The following is a 20,813-nucleotide window of genomic DNA, read 5'->3' as shown; positions in this document are numbered from 1 at the left end:
CATCGATTGGTGATCGCTGATCGGCGGCGTTTTGTTTTATCCGCGACGGCATTTCTTTAATGGCTTTTCGGTTCTGGCGTTGGATTTGGTTTTGGTTTTGGATTTGGTCTTTGGATTGCTTTTGGGCTCGTAAAATGCACAGTTTAACGGTGTGCGGCATGGAGTGTGCTACAGTTATGAGTCTGCGATGGGTCTGGACTCGATTATCTCACAGATAATCGGATGGCTGTGGGGCATGTGGTGGGTTTTATTGATTAGAACACGATTCGGTTGCATGTTTAGCTAAAAACAGTGCTTGCTGGGCTTCACTTTCCACGGGGACTAAGATGGAAGGAGTTAAAGTTCTAGCTAAATCTATTTAAGAATCCTAAGATCCTGTTCATATTTAAAGACCTGATTTGCTCCCACAGCAGATCCATTCACTTCTGGTTTCCCAATCCCTCGCACCTCCAAAACACAACTCTATTCCCACGCTAGACAACAACAGATTCCGAGAACTTTTGATTTCCAAGGCATCGACTGACTAGCCCCCTATCGAAGCCCATTGAACAGCTCCTTCCAGCTCCATTGTCAGCCCCGATTTTCCCCGTCAAGTGCGTAATTGCTGACAACCCGGCTCCTTGCTGCCAACTGAAGATCAAACGACCCAATCGCTCATTACCAAAATCGAAGCCGGGCACAGATCGAGGGGAGAATTCGGGAAAGAAAGCCAGCTTTGAAGCCGAGCCGAACGGCATTGTTATTCAAATTCAAGGGGGGACACTTGACCGGGCCACAAAGAAGTGAAAGAAATGAAGAGGAAAAACTACTGGGACAAGAAAAACTACATCAAATTGGCGCTTAAATATTTTCTGACCAACTGTGGGAAACAACAATATTGAAACAGAGAGAGCCAGGAACGAAAGCGCGTTTACTTCAGCAGCAAACTTGGCTCGAAAAGGAATGGTACTAGTCCAGTATAATGTGGTATGGTATGGTATGTATATGGCCTGGACTGGAAGGCCACTTGAGTTTTGAAGCGTTAAGTGGAAATCAATGCAGGCCCTTTGGCATATCTCTCTGTTCCAAAACTCCCGAACGACCGAGTGAAGCAATTGACCAAAAACTGTCGAACTGACGATCGGCAAGCGGTACACTTGTTCGCCTTTGTTGTTGACCATGTTTTCTTAACCGTTTGAGCCCCTTTTTCCTCATCTTCTTCTTTTCAGCTTCTCTGCTTCTCTGGCGCGCGGTAGGTAAGAGAATATCGAGTCGAATCTGTTTGGGAATTTTTCAACATTTTTCAGCATTTTCTTTAGCTTCGTCGGCGTCTCTTGGAAATTTGTTTGTGGACTGACGACTGGCCAACGGAAATGCATTTATTTGCTGACGTCTTGGACCGAAATGAAGGGGCTATCTGTCTCTTTCCGTCTCCTTCCGTCCCCGGTCACCCGTCTCCCTCGCAGGGGCGTTAATTGATGAATCTGCGCGATCGGAGCCAGAGCCTATAGGTTCAATATACCCATACACATGCATACCCATACCCATACCCCCCAAAAAGACGACCAAGAGCATGTGCTATTTCTTGGAATTTCTTTGAGGCCATGATTTCCTTTTCGACCAAGTCGAACTTTCTGTTCCATGTTTCGGGCGCTCTTTTTCCTTGGTTTTCCCTTTTGGGTGTTCATGTTAAACACATCTATTTATATTTTAATGATGTTTGTAATGATGGTGCTAAATATTTCCCACATTATTAGCACCTCTTCGTCTGGGTCTCTGGGTCTCGTCGCCGGCTTGGTCTCGCTTTTCGGTTTTCGGGCTCAGGGCCAGGCGGCAAAGTCATTGAGGGATTTTCTTTGGGAACTAGTTGTGTGTGCGAGTGTGATCGCAGTGTGTGTCACAGAAAGTAAGCCTAGGTGCATAGGGTTCAAGTTTGTGTGGGGAGAAGTACATACATACATACTACATACACAGATGCCAAAGGATTAACAAATATGTTCAAGGCAGATTTGGGAAAAGGTTCGTGTAAGGTAAGACAAACAGCAGTGAAGATGAATGAATATGGACCCAAATGGAATTCAAAGGTAAAACACCTCTACAAAATTTCAGTAATATGCAAACTACTGTCCTTTCTGTAATATGCATACTTCTTATATATTTTTAGCTAAAAGACATATGCAATATATAGTTTGCAGATCCCATCAGTATTGTGTGCCACCAAGATGATTATCCGACAATCTCGCACTTGTCATGAAAACATTTGGGCAATCGTAGGTACAGAATCTTAAGAGTGCGAGTATCTGATTGATCACTGGCGCTGCCGCCTTCAACGATGCTGAACAATGCTAAACATTTTTAATGAACTGCCAGGCAAACAAGCGGCCAAACTTCCAGCGGACCACTCAAATGGAATTCGGGTAGGAGTTGCTGAAAAGGGCCGCCAGCCGCGGACTGGGATTGATTTGATCAAGAAATTAACGGTTGCGTTACTTGTTACATGCGTCCCGTGGACGAGGAAAGGGTAAGGGTAAGGGTTAGGTGTTGATTGGGCAACGCCCTGAACCTATGCGATATACAAATGGCCGCAATAACATACATATACGAGTATATAGGGGAGCTGGCCAGAACTGATTGCGTTCTCAGATTTATGAGCGCACATGATGAGCTATAAAATGTTTTATGGCCATGGTCCCTAGTTGCAGTTGCGGTCCTAGGGAACACGTCGCAATCCACAATCCACACAAGCCACCTCAACAATTTTCGCCTTCTGTTGGTCTGAAATTAAATCGTGTGATTTATTGACGTGTGGCCCGCTTCTGTTTTGGAAAATGGGAAAATGTTGTGGTTTCGGGTGAGTGCGTTTTCACTTTCTGTTTGGGGTGGTGAAAGTTCCACCTCCCTTCCGTTTCGAATGCAGAACCCCATAATTGATTGAGATGTCAGGATTCATTAGCAGCCATTCCCTTATTTCGGCGATATTTTCCAGCTAACCCGGGATTTGGCTGACCACCGTAAATCTGCGGGGGAAATTCCCAGCCAAACAAGTGGGATAAACCCGAATGCAGCGAGGTCTTGGTGAGAACGAGGGATAATCCCCGACTACCTGAGCTTAGCCATGCAAATGAATGAAGTTTCAGGGTCGCTGGGTGAGAGGGCGTGCAAATTGACAAAGGAACTTTTCGCACATTAGGTCTTAAGTGGTCATGTCCCTGTCCCAGTCGCTGTCCCTGGCCAGCTGGAAATTTTCACGCGCACTCGCAACAAACAAAACACAATTTTGCACCTGTTGTCAGTGCATTTTCCAGCATTTGCTCGCTTCTTCTGAACCGCCATTGTCCCGTCCTTTCTCTCCCTATTATCCTGCTGAGCGAGGCTGCGTAGCTCGTGCTGGTCCTTGTATCTCTCTTCTTTTTGCTTTTCAGGCAGCAGCTGCAGCGGCTCTAATTGGCCATGGTCAGACCCGAAAAAAGGTTGCCGTTGCGTCGAGTGAAAGTTGACCCAAAGCGTAGCAAATTTTTATGATTTTTTCATTTTTCTCCGGTGTGAGTTGCTTTGTTGCCAGTTTTCGCAATAAATTACGCACTTTATGCATGCCCCAAAAAGGTTGCGTTTGGAAATGTGTATTTCAAACAGTTTAGGCTCAAATCGAAGTGGCTAAAGTGTTTATTAAGTGACATATTATGTTCTTTTATAGACTTGGTACGAGTGCAATTACTGACTTTCCGCATACCCCAGCTTTCAAATAGGTTGATAAGATTAATACTTTTAGAAAACTCTGGGGCTTCCAATTATTTCTTCCCAGCTCCATTGCCATTCCATCCGCTGTTACAGCATCTCAAGTGGATTTCGTCACGCGTTCGCTTGACGGTTGGCAACATCATCAATAGATCAAGTAGGAAAATATTCAACAACTGTAGCACTTTCTGTTATTGTTGTTACCGACATTTGGACAAGCCAAGTGGAATGCCCCCGCCCACCTTTCCCGACCCATTGTCATGGAAATCGAATGCAAACAAACAGCAGCAACAAACTACTGGAAATTGTTGAAATATTTTCTATTTTTCGGGATACATACTACGAGTATATTGTTTTGTGAAAGGTTTCGAGGGCACGGCCGAGGAGAAAGAGTCGAAAATTGTAAATTAGATGGCAATGTGATGGCATTTCCTGCAGACGTGTCAATAAACAAAAAACACATCCGAACGAACAGGAGACCTGCAGTGGGGCACTTGAGGTGTTAGGGGCACGAGGGGGTAGCAGGAGGTAGTGGGGTTAAGTAGTAAATTTATTGGAATACTTACGTATCTGTGAAGTGTCTGTCACTGAGACTGTTCCTTCCGCAGCTAGGTGTATGGCTTTGTTGTGTGCACACTGTGACATTATTACGTAATCTTCTACTGTACATAATGCACCTGAAATCACCACCTGGAACATATAAAAACGGAACATAAAGTTTCTTCAAAATGTGAACATTAAAAGGGGTTTCTGAGATATTCTAAAAGTTTGGAATGCGTTTACTTCGGCTTATATTGGACCTTCTCTTGCCTTTAAAGCAACTTAAATGTCTGACCAATATTTTTAAAAAATACAATTTGTATTCAACCCGTAGCTGTTAGCTGTTTAGCACTCAATTCTGGAATATTTCCCGGTATATACGGTTTAGCAATTTCCACTTCTTTCCTCCATTTGTGGCCGCCTTATCGCCTTACTATCTGCCAACCGGGCCATCAATAATTGTATCTATCAGATAAAAACGGCAGAAAGGGACCAACGGCAATAACTACAAAATATCACACCTAAATTGCATACCAATGTTTACACGATGTCACGACAAATACTTTGATACCCTCGCCACAGTGCAAACAGAGCACAAAAGTATTTCACGTTGTTTGTTTGCCTGTTCTTCGATTGCCATCTTTGAGTGCCCCCCTTTTCGACGCCCCTGCAGGGGCGTATGTCGGTAGCCATTACCTTCCCTCACCTTACCCCATCAGCCCCCCAAAAAGGCCCCTTTGCCCGGTAATTTATCATGTTTGATTAGTTGTCTCTTTGGTATTTTATTACATTCATTAATAATCGTGGCTTTGGTTTAATGAATTTATTGTTTCGCCAGGCGGGCGGCGCTTGTGTGTTACCCCTTCAGCCGCCGACTTTTGTGTTATTGTGCCAGGTCAGGTTGTAAATCACGTCGGACCCAGATCTACCTTCGATATGTGGAAGTCAGGTGCTTCTGGGCTTGCCGTGATGTAAATAGGACTTTGACCATGTAATTTTGATCATTCCTGCGAAGTTTTAATTGCAATCATATACGATTCATTCGCAGATTTATGGGACCAACTATCTCTGGGCAATTATTGTAAAAGTCGGCTACGAATCTAAATTACGTTTTGTTTACTCCAGCCTTGCTATCTGCAGTTGGAAGATTTATTTTTAAACTAGTAGGTGCTCAGCCTTGCCCGAGGTATCTGAATGAATGAGAGTTACAACTTTTTTCTGAGTATTATTGCCCCCCTCCCGCTGCCACATGTGCCACACCTTATCTCCATTCATAATTTCATCAACCCAGAAAAAGTAACCAAACTCTTTTGTGTGGGGCCTTGCTACGCTTTATTTATTAGAACTCTGTCGATAATTACAAAATAATGCGTTTGGTTGCCCCTAACCCGTCGCAAACCCCGCCACCCTTGGCTTCTTCTACCACTTCACTTTAGTTCGGTGCCCAACCTCCTACGCCCCCGCCCTTTTGCCACCCACCTAGAGTACCTTAAAGTACACTGTGGAAAGTCGTGAATGCGTTGCATTTCAAAATATACTCGTTTGCAACAAATAAGCTTTCAATGCCATAGCGAGCACCTTATGATCTTTCCTCTAAGACGACTAAAGGAGCTACTATATAACTACAATATGTAGATAGATTTTTTCTCAGTGCAGAAGTGCTTGGGAAAATAAAGCGTGCACATTGGCTGTGGGGACCGAAACGAGGTTACCCAGGGCGAGGAATTCGAGGCGAGGAAGTGCTCGATAGCATTACAAAGCGAGCGCCTTGATAAGATTTTGAAGCTACCAACTAGAGAGTTTTCGGCGGGGGTGTTTGTGGGGTGGGCCTATGCTGTGTATTGAGGAAGTGTTTGGCCCGAGAGCTCCATGTAACTTGGCTAACTCGACGCCCGATAGCCGTGCTTGAGGCTGCGGCTTTCGCTCGAGAGGCCTTGATAGTTATTGTTTATAGTCTGGGGGGGTTTTGCCATTCGAGTGGCCAACACGAGGGTCGCTGAATGGTAGGGCTCTTTCCCATATCAATCAATTGCATTTTGAAGAGCTAGTTAGCCAAAGGGAAGCCATAGCAGACATCAGTTGGGCTAATTTGGGATCATATCCTAAAGGGCAGAAGTAGATAAAATCTAAAATGGTTTTGAGAAACTAAGAATCTTGCCTAGCTAGATTAATTAGTAAACAAATTTATAATTAATTTTTGAACACAAAATTCTCCTCCTACAATAAGTAAGAGTAAATGCTTTCATTTGGTAGTTTTATAGTACTTCCTTTAAGCACTTAATCTTGCACTAGCACTAGCTCCATTGCTGGAGATTCTGGATTATTCTGGTTCTGGAAAAGCCGCGTTGTATCCCCGGTATTAAAGTATCCCAGAGTGGCGTCAAACCGTTTTGGAGCCCATTACAAGCATAATCGAGTAATACCACTTCACCTTCACTCGGCCGGGCCATCGATCACTGGCAATACTCACAATAAAAAACAGCAGTCTCTCTAACTGATTCGACATTCATTCGGCGATTAATGTACATAATTTTAACCCATTTACTGCCGGCACAGAGCAGTAAACTAAAATTCAGAGGTGTCGTAGTTGTCGCTGGGTGATAACGTGCTGGCTAACCGATGTGGCTGACATTGGGCAGTTTCGGCGTTGCTGGCCCCGTGTAATCAGTTGACCGATAGCCGTCCCCTCTGTGTAATATGTGCAGTATTCTGGGCGCTGCTATTCTCTATGTGCGTTCAGAGCGAAATGAAATCGAAACTCATTGCTGGCCGACAAACGGAGACACACACGTGCACACTCGCGAATTCACACACACGCGATGTACTTCCGCTTTGCGCTTGCGGCAATAGTAAGCATAAAATAAAATATATATTTCTTGTTTCAATACTTTATTGGGGGCACGTTTCGTTACGTTTATTACGTTTATTATTCGTTATTATTGGCTATATGGGGGTGTGTAAATCGCGTAATGCTCGGGACGTTGGCCAAAATGTCGGCTAAAGGCGTTGCGGCAGCGAGACGTTGAACGTCTTGGCAGGGCGATTGAATTATCGAGACTAAACCGAAGCGAAACGTGCGACATTTTTTGGCTTTGTGTTTTTCTTCCTTTCCACACAAGCAGCAGCAGCAGCAGCAGCGACGCCAGCAGCAACATGAACATGAACAGCGGCAGCAGCCACGGCAACGCAACAGCAATAGCAATAGCAGCAACATAAGCGCAACCAGCAACATTAGTTGGCGCAGCGGCAACATCGGCGGCAGCAACAACAAACACATCAAAAGCGGTTTGAAAACTTGCGCATTTGTTGTTGCTCCCCGTGAAAGTCTGTGCGCGTGTGTGTGTGAGCGCGGCCATTGCTGCTGCAGTGTGAAATTTATTGCATGCGATATTCGGCCAGAGAGCAGAGTGCAACACGCCATGTTAGCTAACAGCTGTTGTCGTTCGAACCTGTTGGCAGCGGCTCGAGCTGTTACGCAGGGCGCGCTGTTAAACGGCTGTAACGTCCAACTCTAAAAATGTTAACTGCTTGAATCTCAGAAAGAGAAACAAATACAATGCTAAATATCGGTTTTTTTAGAGCCTGTGATATTTTTAATATATTTTTGGAATTATTAAATATAATATATGTATATTTATCTATAGCATTAAATATGAAAGCATTAAAACAAATATATGGTATAACTTTAATAAAAACCCATTTTTAAAAATATACTTTTTTACAATTTATGAACTCACATTAAATTTTTTTTGACAAGCCCTTCTTAAAGTTGTAGCAACGAATCCAATTCCTTACTTAATTGAAGATTAATTGCATATATTTGACGCATTTCTAAGTCTCTAATTAATTCCTCATAATAAGTTTATCCAACTAATTATTTCACTTAATTGAATTAGCCAACCGAGGTTACTTTGCCGCCTGTCTTTCGAAGAACTTTTATTAACTCACAAGCCTTTCGAGATGTCGTTGCTTAGAATCCTTCTGATAATCATATTTTTGAGGATAGTTTTGTCCATTCCTGACACAATCATATTACAATTGAGTGCTGAACTAAAAATTAAAATCCAAATTTACATCGGCTTTGGAAAGAATCTCTTGACTTTCCAAGCTCAGATGACAATTACCCGAAATTGGTTATTTATAATAACATAAGTGAAGAGTTTAAGACCTATCACGACGAACCTGTGCTTCTAATAATACGACTTGAAAAGATTTGGATTTGAATTTGGCCACTTTGGATGTGCTAAGATCCTATCTCGCGGATAGGCAATTCAATGATATATTACTGATAGATAGAGATAAAGAAAATACAAGCAGTTATATGGATATATGTGAAGCTTACTGGAATGCAGGCTTTTCACACTTGCTAATCTACAACTCGCGGGACCAACTTTGGTCAATAAAAGCCTATCCTTACTTGCATATAAGGCCTACAAACTTGAAAGAGTATATAAAAAACAGGAATACCCGTAACTTGATGGGATATCCAATGCGAGTTTTAGTGACCAACGATCCGCCTCATTGCTTTGTGGATGAAGATGAACTACCGAATTCTCCGAATCGCTATAAAGGCAGTATAGCCACCGTGTTGAAGATATTTGCGGATCGGCTCAATGCAACTTTTCAAGCGATTCCTTATCCTGAATTTCAACGCTATTCCACCGGCGAATGTCTGCAGATGGTCAGGAAGGATGAAGTCGATGCCTGTGGCAGTATCTTCATAAGGACCTACGAGTACGCCACCAGTCAACCAGTTCGCTTGAATCGTGTGGTTATAATGGCGCCATTTGGCAACCCCATCGAGAAGTTCTACTACTTCTTCAGGCCCTTTGACTTGTACGTCTGGATCGGAACTGGCATTATCGTGTTCTATATCGCGGTAATGGGTTCCTTGCTCCATCGCCTGCACTGCAAGGAATGGGATGTGGGTCAGTACCTCCTGCTGGCCGTGCAAACTCTGCTGAACCGGGAACTGTCTTTGCCGCAGTCTTCGCGTGGATCCAAATTGATGTTACTGCTCCTGCTATTTGGCATTGGATTTATTCTCTGCAATTTATATGTGGCACTGCTGTCCATGATGCTGACCACAAAGCTGTTCCAGAGACCCATTGAAAACTTGGCCGACTTGAAGGCGGCCAATGTGAGCATACTACTCCAGAAGCACAATGTCAAACCTAATTCGGTGTACGGAAGCTCGGAGGAGTTGAGGGAGAGGTTCCAGCTGGTTGAGGAATCCCTACACTTGGCGAAGAGAAATAACCTGGATCCAAGTTACGCCTACGTGGACTCGGAGGACAGAATGGATTTCTACCTATACCAACAGAAATTCCTTCGAAGGCGCAGGATGAAGAAGCTATCCAATCCCGTGGGTTACACCTGGGCCGTTCAGGTCATCAGGCAAAACTGGGTCTTGGAAAAACACTACAATGAGCATGTGCAACGCCTGTTTGAGACCGGATTGCAAAATAAACTGGTGGATGATGTCCACGAGTTGGCCGTGAAGGCTGGCTTCCTGCACTTCTTTCCCACCCAACCGCAGGCCATCGAACCACTGCGACTCGAGGACATAGTGATGGCTGCCATGGTCCTGGGCGGCGGACACGCCCTCGCCGGGATCTGCTTCCTGGGCGAGCTGTTCGCCTAATGGGCTTACTCTCAGTCTCAATCTCAATCACAATCACGGGAATGGCAATAGTTCCGGATGGCCATAAAGACGGTTAACACCCACGCAATAAAGCGGAACTACCCCTAAGTATATCACAATTTAAAGCGATTAGGGTCACAATAAAGCAACAGAACGAGTACCCGCATGCGACATCCGTTGCCAGGACACTCGAAGAAATGTCAAGAATATTTTTGAAGGGGATTTACTATATTAACTATGTTAAGAAGATTACATTTCCCTTATAATAAAGTATTATATTAGCCAGACCCTTCAATAAAATATTTCAGAACATTACATTTCTTTTATAATAAAATATTATTTTAGTCAGGAACCTTTAAGAAAATATTCTGAAACATCTTAGCTACTTTACTAACTTCTTGGTTCCTAGCCCTGACGTTTTTCACAGTGCACAAGAAGTGTGTCAATTGGACGACATTACTCTACTTCTCCCAGCGGAAGTTGCCAAAAATGCAGCAGTTGATTGAACATTGATTGACAATGGCTCCCGGCCAGGATGCGAAACACAAGAAGGGGGCGCGGTCCACTGGCCATCGATTCATGGACTTGGTTAAGGACGTGGACATGGACATGGATGCACAGTGGGTAAGTGTGGGGGGGATAGGGAAGTGCCACTGCTTCTTGTGATTCCCTTTGTTCGACGAGACAATGACGATTTGTGCACCGTGAGCAGTCCGCTCGTCGCCCTTTTGTGTCCTCCTTGCCATCCTTGTAATCCGCCGATGATAATGGGCCATTGTCAGTATCGATGTTCGATGTTCGATGTGGACGCCTGAGTTCTGATTTCTGATGTCTGATTCCTGACGCCTGCCGATGACGACCCATGACAGCCACTTGGTTCGCTGGTTGATTGCTGACGCACTTTGGCACAGACACGGTTTGGATTGAATTGGATTCGATTGCCCCACTGCGAGGCACTTTAAGCTCATTAAAGTCTGGCGAAATTAGCAGCATGACAGTGAGATGATTGGCCGTTGAATGGGTGGGTGTGAAATAGCCGATAATAAGACGGTTTAAAGGGGCAATTTCGGGAAGGTTCGAACTGGACGAACTATTCAATAGGAAACTATTGATAACGACAAAAACCACTTAGAAATAGAAGGGGACTTTTATTGAAAAGGGACACACTTCATTTAAGTTGGAATTAAATAAGTTGCGGTTCAAATCGCCTTACTACTAGAAGTTGTAGCGCTGAACTGAAAGTAAACATGTGGTCAGCCAATAAGGATTATCTGTGGGGTCGAAAGTGACATTTCGATTCCTCCAGACACGTTCAGTACTCAAAAGATAATTACACTTTTCAAATGTGAAGTGAAAATAACGGAGACCTTAAGTGGGATTAGGTTGCGTTGTCTCCCCAACAGTCGGACGATATTTCGCTTCGGTGCAAAGGTTGTTCCCTGAATAATTTGGAGCGACTATTTCATCAGTCTCGTGACTCAGATTCCATTTTCGATGGGACCCTGCCCCCCTACGAAATCGTAAACAATTACTATTAATTTCTTTCGGCCCAGTTATCAGTCTGTTGCCAACTGCCCAGAGCCGCAGAGCAGCTGCTACATTGCGAGTAGGTGGAAAGTCGACTGAAGTTTCGTCAAAAATATTGGCCAAAGTCACGGGCCATTGCAGATTGCCGGATTGCTATCGCTGTGACGTCACGAGGAATGTGCTACGCAGATTGCCACCGATTAGATTCGCTTACAAACAACTCGAAGTATGTTAAGTTGTCGAGTGATAGCCGAGGGCTGTTCATTAGCGAAATAAAAGTTCTCAGAGACGTGACCGTCTCGATGACGATAGTTGGGATGTGTTTCGGACCCACTCAAAGGAGCGTTTTAATCGATATTTGTGATGTTTGGATGGCTGGCCTCTTGAGATGAACGAGGTGCTTTTTAGGGGAAATTCTGTGGAATATTTGATCAGGTGTTTTTCCACATTACACTTGGACCCGTTTAAAGCGGTTTTTGCTATCAAAAGATGTCGTGAAAGTGTGTAATTATATTATATTGATTGCTTATCTTCCGTTCAAACATTACGTTAGAGGTTAAGTAACCGAGTAAAAACGTTTTCTTAGACAGTTTACCATTGACACCACAAAAAACAATCCCGAACTCCAATCAATCTTTATTTTGGCTCCTTTTCGGAGGGCGAACTGTCAATTTGGCCAATCAAGCGGATACCGCAAAAAGCTAATTAATTTTTTGCTCTGCCCATTTGCCGTCAACGGCAGTTGAAAACGCTCATCAAACTAATTGGCCAGCCGACGGCGTGGGTGGCCATTTTAACCTCTTGGCCAACTACTCGGCTTGGCTTAATTGCATGCGCCGGTCGCCGAGAACCTGCCACAGACAGCCATTTAAAAAGACGCAGCTTATTGTCTGCCTAATGGCTGCGAGTGAGCCAAGCAGCCGTTTTGGCCAGATTCATAGCCAGCTCAAGGCCCGGCCGAAAGCATTTTGGCTATTTTTATTTCTTTGGTTTCCTCGCCGTTTACCGTTTTGGCCTTTTTGACATCGGCGTGACAAGCAACTATGCCGCTTAATAAACTAACAATTTAATTTGCCATTTTGGCAAACAAATTGTTTTGTTACGTTTCGTTTGGTTTCTCTATTTCGAGAGAGATTTGATTAATTCAATGAAGACATAAATACAGTGGTTCACGTATCTTACATTTTTAAACGAACTACATTTAAAGATTTAAATATGCAATTTTTGTAGTTCCAAATTATAGATATAGTAAATATATTTCAAACTCGACCTTTAATCCACAAAAATCCAAAAATAAATGTGACTTTTTTGAACTTCTTCGTCTTATCAAGTTTGGTTTCGCAAAGCTATTTTGTAAGTTTTATGTGCTGCCGGAAATGCCGTTTTCCCAACGTGGCAAACTCAATTAATTAACTTTCAAACGCTGCACTGCCAAATAAATATTTGCACTTGATTATCGCGTTGACAGCCCCATGCGGCTGCGGAACGGGTTGGCAGCTCCTCGCTGGCCCCACTTGAACTTTGAGGCCAACTGCTGACCAGCTCCCCAATCGCCCTCCCCCCCTCCCTCCTCCTCGCACAGCAGCCCCACTCACTCGCACACTAAGCGCCGCTATTTACTGTCAATCATCGCGGCCTCCTTGAGGCGGTGGGTGGTGCCAGTCGGCGGGTGGCGGAGGGGTGGGTGGTGCTCGGTGGGGCACGGTATCGCCCAATCAATATCAATGACTGATTACGATTAAGCGCGGTGTCCACGCGCTAGTTGGACATTCGGCGAGCCATTTTGGCGAGCCTCCATTTGGCCAGGTGGAAATGCGAAAATGCCTGGGAAATGAGTCACGCTTGGGGGTATCGTGTGGCCTGTAGTTATAGGGAAATCTCTGACAGTTGGCGCAGGTGAAAGTTGTTTTCGGAAGGCTCATAAGATCGATGGGCTGGAAAACCTTCAACGGAGCAATTATTCCGAGTTACTACAAACAATTATGCTACCTGAAAGCCAACTCTCTGATTGTAAGATTGAATACTAGTTTAATAAGAGTTTTTAAACAGAATTTTGGTGCTCTTTAAATGTAAAATATTATATTATTTAATATTAGCTATAGATATAACTAAAAATAAAAGAAAGACTCCTTTAGTTACCATTGCTTATACGCAGATACATTTGAAGTAGGTGCTGTGCCCCATTTCTTGGCCCTGGAAAGTCCTTGAGAAATATATTTAATTATGTGATTCCTTTTTAATTACTGCTCGATGACCGGGCACAATTGTACTGAGTGCTCTTATCAGTCAATCGGGGACGACTGGGTCATATCACATACTCAATTCACACCCAGTCTCGTCCGGGTGACGTGCGAATTTGGCTTTAAAGCGCCGCAGCTGGCGGAGATTTATGGCGCGCATAGTGGGAGCCTCATAAAGATTGCCCCAATAGCGAAATCAAAATAAATCGTAAATAAATCGCTGCGAAATTCCTTGCCAAAGATTCCATGACACCCGCTCTATCGGATCGTCTCCAGTGGCATCCGCCTTTCCACGGCGGACTTTGCTATCGGATCGTATATTATCCGCATATATTTATACTTGACGGGCGGACAGCTGCCTTATCGCTCGGGCTTCCTGGCTATTTTCGTTTTTGGGCCAGGCTAATGAGCTTTAATTGATTCCCTTCCAGATTGGTTTACGACCACGCCCTTCTATCTGGACAGGATCTTGCGGTTTCCTGGTCTTCAGTTTTCGGTTTTCGGTTTTTGGGTTTCGGTTTTCGGGCACGTGTCGTCCGCCGGTATCAAGTTTTTCGGGCCAACCGCAAAAGCCAAAAGCATATTGAATTTTACACACATTTGCTGTTCCCGAACATGTAAACAAAAAACCGCAAAGCCAACAAAACATCCAGCCCACACACTTCCCCAGTGCGGAAAACCTGGCCTGCGGGCGATTCGTGTTTGACAAGTAATAAAGGTGATTAAAGCAAATCTAAACACTTGCCCCAGGCATTGCAAATGCCAGTGAATAATGCTCCACTGGGGCATAAAGCACCAATGCACAAATGGGGGAGGGGGGAAGGGGATGGAATCATTTGTTAATCAAAATGCAAATGTAATCAATAGAACGGAAGTGCCTGCCCCTCGACAGACCTGTAATTTGGTTATTGTAGTAAATGTAATAACATAATGGATCAGTCCGGCGAAAGGGCAAAATGAGATGGTTCAACAGTGGGTCAGACCTGAAGTCTAGAGTTTATATAAGGATAAGTCACAGCTAAATATAAAATAGTAAGTAAAACTCTCGTTTTTGGCCATGCTTTAAAGTTCATCAAACCATTTAAATACGTTTTTATTAATGCACTTTTCTTCCAAATCTGCACCACTGTGAGCTGGCTCAAAAAGCCGCCCTTTGGGTAACGAGTCTAGCCATGACGCTGCCCCACCTGCGGCTCCACTGCGCCCCCAGTTGCATGTTAAACGGCATGAACATGCTGCAAAGGGTCGCCCACTTTCACCCACCTTCACCCACCTTCAGCACCTGGTCCGCTGGCCTTTTGGCATTTCGGCTGCCATTTTCCTGCGGAAATGTACGCCAAAATGTTTGCGTGCCTCCAACGAGTATGAGAATGTAATATGTTGGAATATATGAAATTTAAGAAAAACAACGTGCCAAGGAGGGCTTTTTCCTATAGCAGGGGGTCTATACACAAGGGGATGGGGATGGGACTGGGAATGACTTGGCAAATGGCGCCGGCAAATGCGTTCATTGAACTGCCAGGGCGATGCAATAAAATCAACAAAAAACACATTTAAAAGGAAAATAAATGTGTGTAGGACAACTGGCGACTAGGAAAAGTTACGAGAAAGGACAGCTGGAGATGGAAAACAGGAAAGCGGGAAGCGGGAAAATGGGAGTGGGGCGATCTAAGACAAACAGTGAGCGGATTTATGGGGTCGCTTTCGGTCGAGTCGCCGTCGTCAGTCGCATGTAAGAAAAAAAAACGGAAGCGGAAAGACGCGAAACTGGCAACTGACACACAAATGCAGGGCAGAGGGGCAATGAGGGGAGGGGGAACCGCAAGGGAAGCTGTCGGAAGGACTGCCAATCCTCCCCTGCTAAAGCTGCTACACTGAAACCAAAGTAGTTAGAGGAAGATTTTCAATTTAAAATCTGAAATTTCAAACTAATCATAGTTCAAATGAAAGAAATGAAAATTACGAAAATTAGATACAAATCTGAACACAATATTATTCAATCTGTAACAATATGTGCCTATAATAATTCCTTTTAAATTATTTATTCAGTTTACAGCAATTCAAACCCGCACTAAGCCTCGAAAAAGAATAGTTTTCAGTGCACCTATCCTTATGCTTTCTTCTTGTCCTTTTCTGTTTGGATTGGCAAACGGAAGCGAATTAAGTTGCCTTATGCGACGAAAGGGTTCAGGACACAAGCCCTGACCGCCGAGATATCAGGCTCCTGGGGTGCAGATCGTCCTGGGGTGAAATTGATATGCCGACCCAGACAGATACACAGATACTACAAGTGTATGTCCCAAGGAGCCGCAGATACTGTATCTCGTGGCTTGTTAAATGTGCAGAAAATGCCCGATTTTAATGATCCACTCGGGTATCGGATTTTCTGCGCCCCTAGATTACTTACGCCTCGATGGGCGGGCAATCGCAAAGAAATTGCCGCGGACCATTGCATAAGCGGTACAACACGGCGGATTATTAATATTTGCCAACTTGCCTGTGGGAATTCAATAGATAATCGTGGCGGCAAATTGCTGTGCACGAAGCCAAAACTGTTGTAGTGAATCGATTTCCTAATCTGCATTCGCTTTCCGTCATAAAAGAGATTCGCAGTGCGAGTATTAAATAAAATTGTAATCACAATGTGAGTGACTTCTTTCCCTGTCCACCACGATTAGATTTATTCGGACGCATTCGAGATTTTGATTTTGATATAGAACAATGAAATTCCTTCTGCATTCGATCAGATACTTGCTATTCAACGATGATAAATCAAATTCCGTTGGCAGTGTGTATAGCAAGTGGTGAATACTTTATATTTAGCGGATGAACACGGGAATTCCTTGAAAGAAATATCACTTATTTCTACGGCTAAACACGTCACTTTTAAATTCCACATTCGAGGAGCGTCCATAAATTTGTGTTCCCAAAGGCCACTTAAGCTGCGAATCAAAGTTGTCATTCTGCTGGTTTCAAAGTGAAGTTAAAAGTGAGAGTGAACGATTTTCTTGTCATACCCAAGAAATAGATATCCCAAGAATATGAAAATCACCTCAAGTCAGATAGTGAGGTAATCAACAGCAAAAAGGGCGGTCAAGGTCCAGAAAAGGAGAGATCCCAGAAAATATAATTGAACCTATTAATAAGTAACTTATTAAAAACCTGTACTATTATTATATTTGGTATTGCATTTCAAGCTCTCTGCCTTTTGTTTTCTGAAGTGGGTGTGACTAGCTGCGGCTGAAACTGTGGCAAGTGCCACGCCCACCTGGCAAAAGGGCCATTTGTTGCGTTTCGTTGCGCGTGGAAATTATGATTTTTGCTTTCGAGAAAATCTCATTAGGCGCTGAAAAAGGATGCCGATTTGTGTAGCCATAAATATGGTTGCCTGCCCGCGATTTGCAGCTCAACTCTAAACGCCATCCTCGTGGGTACGCGTTACGTGGCGTTTTAATTAAGCTCCGCGTTTTATGGACACTTCTTTAATGGCACCGCATAAATTCTAGAGGAACAGTCGGCAGCTTGGATCAGGAGTTTTAGGACTCCGCCGACCCCGTTTTCCCCGTTTCAGATCCAGGGCATAAAACGCACGGCAGGCAGTCGGAAAGTGAATTTTATGCCAATCATTAAACAAAGTTGTGAAACCGAACCGCTTTGTATCGGGAGCTATGGGAGTTATGTCGTTGATAACTTTATCCCCAACTTTGTAGCGAAGCAGAGCGGATCGGCGGAGCTCCTTTCCTTATCGATTGCCTGATAAATGTTTGACACGGAGTGAGAGCTGCACTCGAGGGTGTCATTCAACTCGCCTGCAACTGTATCTGTATCTGTATCTGTATCTGTATCTGGTGTGCGTATCTGTATCTGGTAAATAGGTTTTATGGTTCTCCAATAACCTGCTCATTATAACTGCATGTTAGTACAAACATGGGCTATGTGCTCTTGCGATGACTCACATATTCAAGAAACATCGAAATGGATTATGATTGTGCTCTCAATTGGGCTTTCTATTTGTCACTTTTCTATACGTCATACTTACTATATGATAGTGATTTTATTTAGAATAAATATTGTGTAAACGGAAGTGGGTGTTTGCGTTATTTCTAAATAGCTGATATTGTTGTGGAAGGGAAATAGTTGCTTGACAAACGTTTGAAGTATTAGTCATCTATCCAAAATGACCCATGTATCTGAAGTAAGTAAAGCAATATTCAGGAAGTGAATATTGAATCTCCATTTTGCGTTCATCAGTTGGGGTTACTTTTCGTGTGATTCATGCACTAGGAATGCCACACTACTTACTATATATAAAATGCTACCAGTTGATTTTAGGTTTCACTTGTGCACCGGATTATCCGTTGATATACGAATTAATTCATAATGAATGCGTGACCATAAGCTGCTCGTGATCAGCGCTCATTTGGCTCATTTGTAGTTAAAACGCTTTGGAAGCTGATTTACTCGTCGAGTTTTTGCATATCTCATGAGCAGCATGGAATCGGAATTGGAAACCGAATGATTTATTTGCAAATGCAACACCGAAATGCACTCACAAAATGAGCTTTTAAGTGGCCGGCCCTCGACTTTCGACTTTTTTGTTGTTTTGCTTCTCTTCGGCCTGTGTTGACTTCACCCTTTTGGGGGAAAAAACCCGAAAACCCACTGGCAACTGTCACCAAGTGCTCCACATTTGTGTGTAAAGCTTATTAAGAAATGCTTATTCCGCCTTCTGTCTCGCTCCCTCTGGGGAGCCTGCGTCCCTCTCGTTTTTATCGAGTTTAATGGATTTTTAATGAGTCTGAAGCGGGGCTTTTGACGGCGTTTTCGGAAAGTGCAGTTTCATTATCGCTTAATCCTGTTTGCCTTTCAGGAAGGAGGAAGATAAGCACTCAACAGGCGTCTCTCGAAAAGGGGGAGTGTGCAGACCACTGAGTTCGGATTGGCGATAAAAATATAACAAACTTATTTTATCGGTTTTTAGTTGATTTCACTTCACCTGGTTATTGGTAAAGAAAGCATAGATATACTATTTCCACAAGCGAATTTATTGCTGCTCTAATTAATGAATGTTCACGATTTAGGGACTTGATTCGTTCTCACTACCAGTGGCTCCTTCGCTGGACTCGGACTCTACGTCCAGACCCGTAGTCAACTGACCGTAGTAGGACTTCACCACGATCAAACAGTATCCGAGGGCAACTTAAAGTGATAGGGTTTAGTTGGTTAAAAAACACATCCCATCCCAGCATACTTATTCTGAGGATCAGCAGGCCATCCAACAGCACGGTGACGAGGGTGAACAAAAATACCATGTAGTTTATCAACAGCCAGGTTCCGATGATCAGAAGTTTGTTCTGAATTTGGACGGATTGGTGAGCACTTTTTTGCATAGCTTTGAACTGACTCATTCGAACTCACGTAGAACACGGCGTAGATCAGAAGGAAGTGGTTGATCATCATGAGCCAGAACAGGGCTGCAAATCCGGCCACGCAGATTTGGGTGTCCATGGTTCTAAAGAACTCGACCACGTAGTCCGGATACTTGTTTGAGATAACCATGTCCCACCCAACGCTGCCCACGATGAAGTCCGCTACTCCAAAGGCAATGCCCACTGTAACAACGCCATATTTCAGAGGCCAGCAGTACAAAAATTTTCTCAAAACCATTTTTTCTAAAAATTCGTAAAAATGAAAGATATTGTCGGAGCTCTCGGATTCTATTTTGGATTTCGAATCCTTTTATTTATGAAGTCTGACTCCATCTATTGATGCGGTTTGCAAAAGAATTAATTCGTTGCATACTTTTGATATGCATCTTATAGGACAGCTGCGTTAAGAGTTTTAAACACTTTACTCATCCAGCAAATCCATATATAGTCCCTATATGTTTTGAAATTGTGCGAAACTGCGACTCGAATGAAAAAATGCAACCCGCACAGATTGGAGGCCAAAAGTCCATTTGAAACTGAATCACCTGTCGGTGAAACGAGTGCCTAGCTAACTGAAATTTCAGTTAGTGGTAGCCCGTAATCCTACACACTCGTCTCTAGTATTTGGCCATCGGCAATTCCGAGAATTCTAGTTCTGTAGACGGCAATTAGATAGACAGAGACAATGCCAAACAAATCAAGTCAAATACAATAAACGCCCTGGCATTTTATCAGCTCCAAATCAGACGTAACATCAGCCGCCGGGGCTCTCGAGTGTCGGGCCCTCAGATCGCCGAGTTTTGGTTTACAACGCAAAAGCGACAAGAAGCGAAAAAGGGTTTGCCGTTTGCCGTTTTCCGTTTGCCTGCCTGAACATTCTTTGATCAATCAAGTGACGCGGAAGCGACGCAGATAGCTGATAACAGATAGCAGTTAGCAGTTGGCATTCCGGGCCCTCTCGCCTAGTCATGGCTAAAATATTTGGCCAAAGTCTGGCAGGGACCGGCTGCCAGGGACTTGCATAACGAGGGTACACAACGAGGTACAAGTCCCAGTTAAGGTCGTTCGCCTGGGGATTGGTCGATAAGGGAATTCGGCACTGCAAAATGTGCGATCGAGTGGCCTCGAGTACCCGCACTTCAGTCCAATTATCGAGGTGGTATTTTAATTAGCCGGTGTAATCACAGCTCAGATCATCGAGGCCGCACTGTACTAGCCAATCGAGCGCAACTGTACTCCAGCAAAAGATTCCGAATGTGACTGACCTAACTTACAGCGATAGCAAACGTGGACAGCGGAGCTTCTTTTCATTTTTGGAACCTAGGAACCAAAATAGACCGTTGCGCCGGTCAATTGGATTAGAGTGAAGCTAAACGGATCGGTTTTTAATGCCCCACCAGCGGAAATAACCAAAAATAGCATCAGTTGCCAATGTAAAATATGGTCAAGCTTGGGTATTATTTGCCCACCTTCCTTAGGTATGATAATATTAGCGGGGCAAAAATAAAAACACAAGGTTAAAGTGCTCTTAAGTACAGTTGAGCTCGCCACGCGTCGTTGTTATCGTTTTATCGATATCGCCGAATATGTTGCTTCGGCTGTTAATCCAAAATACAACATGGCATTTGACAAGCGTACTAATTGATTTGATTCTCGTGCCGCTGGTTGCGCCAACCAAATGCGACGATTGCAAAACCGCGCACATAATCGAAGTCATGG

General features: G+C 43.9%; 3 protein-coding genes across 4 annotated transcripts in view; 1 reads left to right on the top strand and 2 right to left on the bottom strand.

The window, feature by feature from the left end:
- The window catches only part of LOC122612345 (serine-rich adhesin for platelets), a 58,243-nt gene that overhangs the window by 17,622 nt on the left and 19,808 nt on the right, over positions 1–20,813 (bottom strand). Inside the window, exons 1-2 of one of the 2 annotated variants that reach the window (XM_043785896.1) lie at positions 6,725–7,281; positions 4,281–4,404 (exon numbers count right to left, since the gene is read on the bottom strand). In XM_043785896.1, the coding sequence (XP_043641831.1) occupies positions 4,281–4,404; positions 6,725–6,760 (160 nt within the window). In that variant the 5' untranslated portion in view covers positions 6,761–7,281. Of the gene's footprint in view, positions 1–4,280; positions 4,405–6,724; positions 7,282–20,813 lie in introns of those variants that run through there. The other variant, XM_043785895.1, reaches the window with a different exon arrangement.
- LOC122612346 lies at positions 8,215–9,898 on the top strand. Its single transcript, XM_043785899.1, is given in 3 exon segments — positions 8,215–8,347; positions 8,350–8,460; positions 8,463–9,898. Coding segments are annotated over 3 exon segments (1,680 nt in total).
- Positions 18,690–19,409, bottom strand: LOC122612349. Its single transcript, XM_043785901.1, has 3 exons — positions 19,084–19,409; positions 18,917–19,019; positions 18,690–18,864 (listed from the first exon to the last, which is right to left on the bottom strand). Exons 1-3 carry the CDS (start codon positions 19,330–19,332, stop codon positions 18,743–18,745), a joined length of 474 nt encoding a protein of 157 aa, XP_043641836.1. The 5' UTR covers positions 19,333–19,409; the 3' UTR covers positions 18,690–18,742.

The sequence above is a fragment of the Drosophila teissieri genome, chromosome 2R (assembly GCF_016746235.2).
Source record: "Drosophila teissieri strain GT53w chromosome 2R, Prin_Dtei_1.1, whole genome shotgun sequence".
NCBI lineage: Eukaryota > Metazoa > Arthropoda > Insecta > Diptera > Drosophilidae > Drosophila > Drosophila teissieri.
The sequence above is the reverse complement of the archived record's forward strand: the minus strand, read 5'-3'. Positions and strand labels throughout refer to the sequence as shown.

Bases quoted from the DNA above. Each gene is read 5' to 3' on its own strand.
- LOC122612349 (XM_043785901.1), bottom strand. From the start codon at position 19,332: ATGGTTTTGAGAAAATTTTTGTACTGCTGGCCTCTGAAATATGGCGTT. The intron at 19,020-19,083 runs GTGAGTTCGAAT...GTCCAAATTCAG, and splicing joins TGATCTACGCCGTGTTCTAC to AACAAACTTCTGATCATCGG. The intron at 18,865-18,916 runs GTATGCTGGGAT...TATCACTTTAAG, and splicing joins CCTGCTGATCCTCAGAATAA to TTGCCCTCGGATACTGTTTG.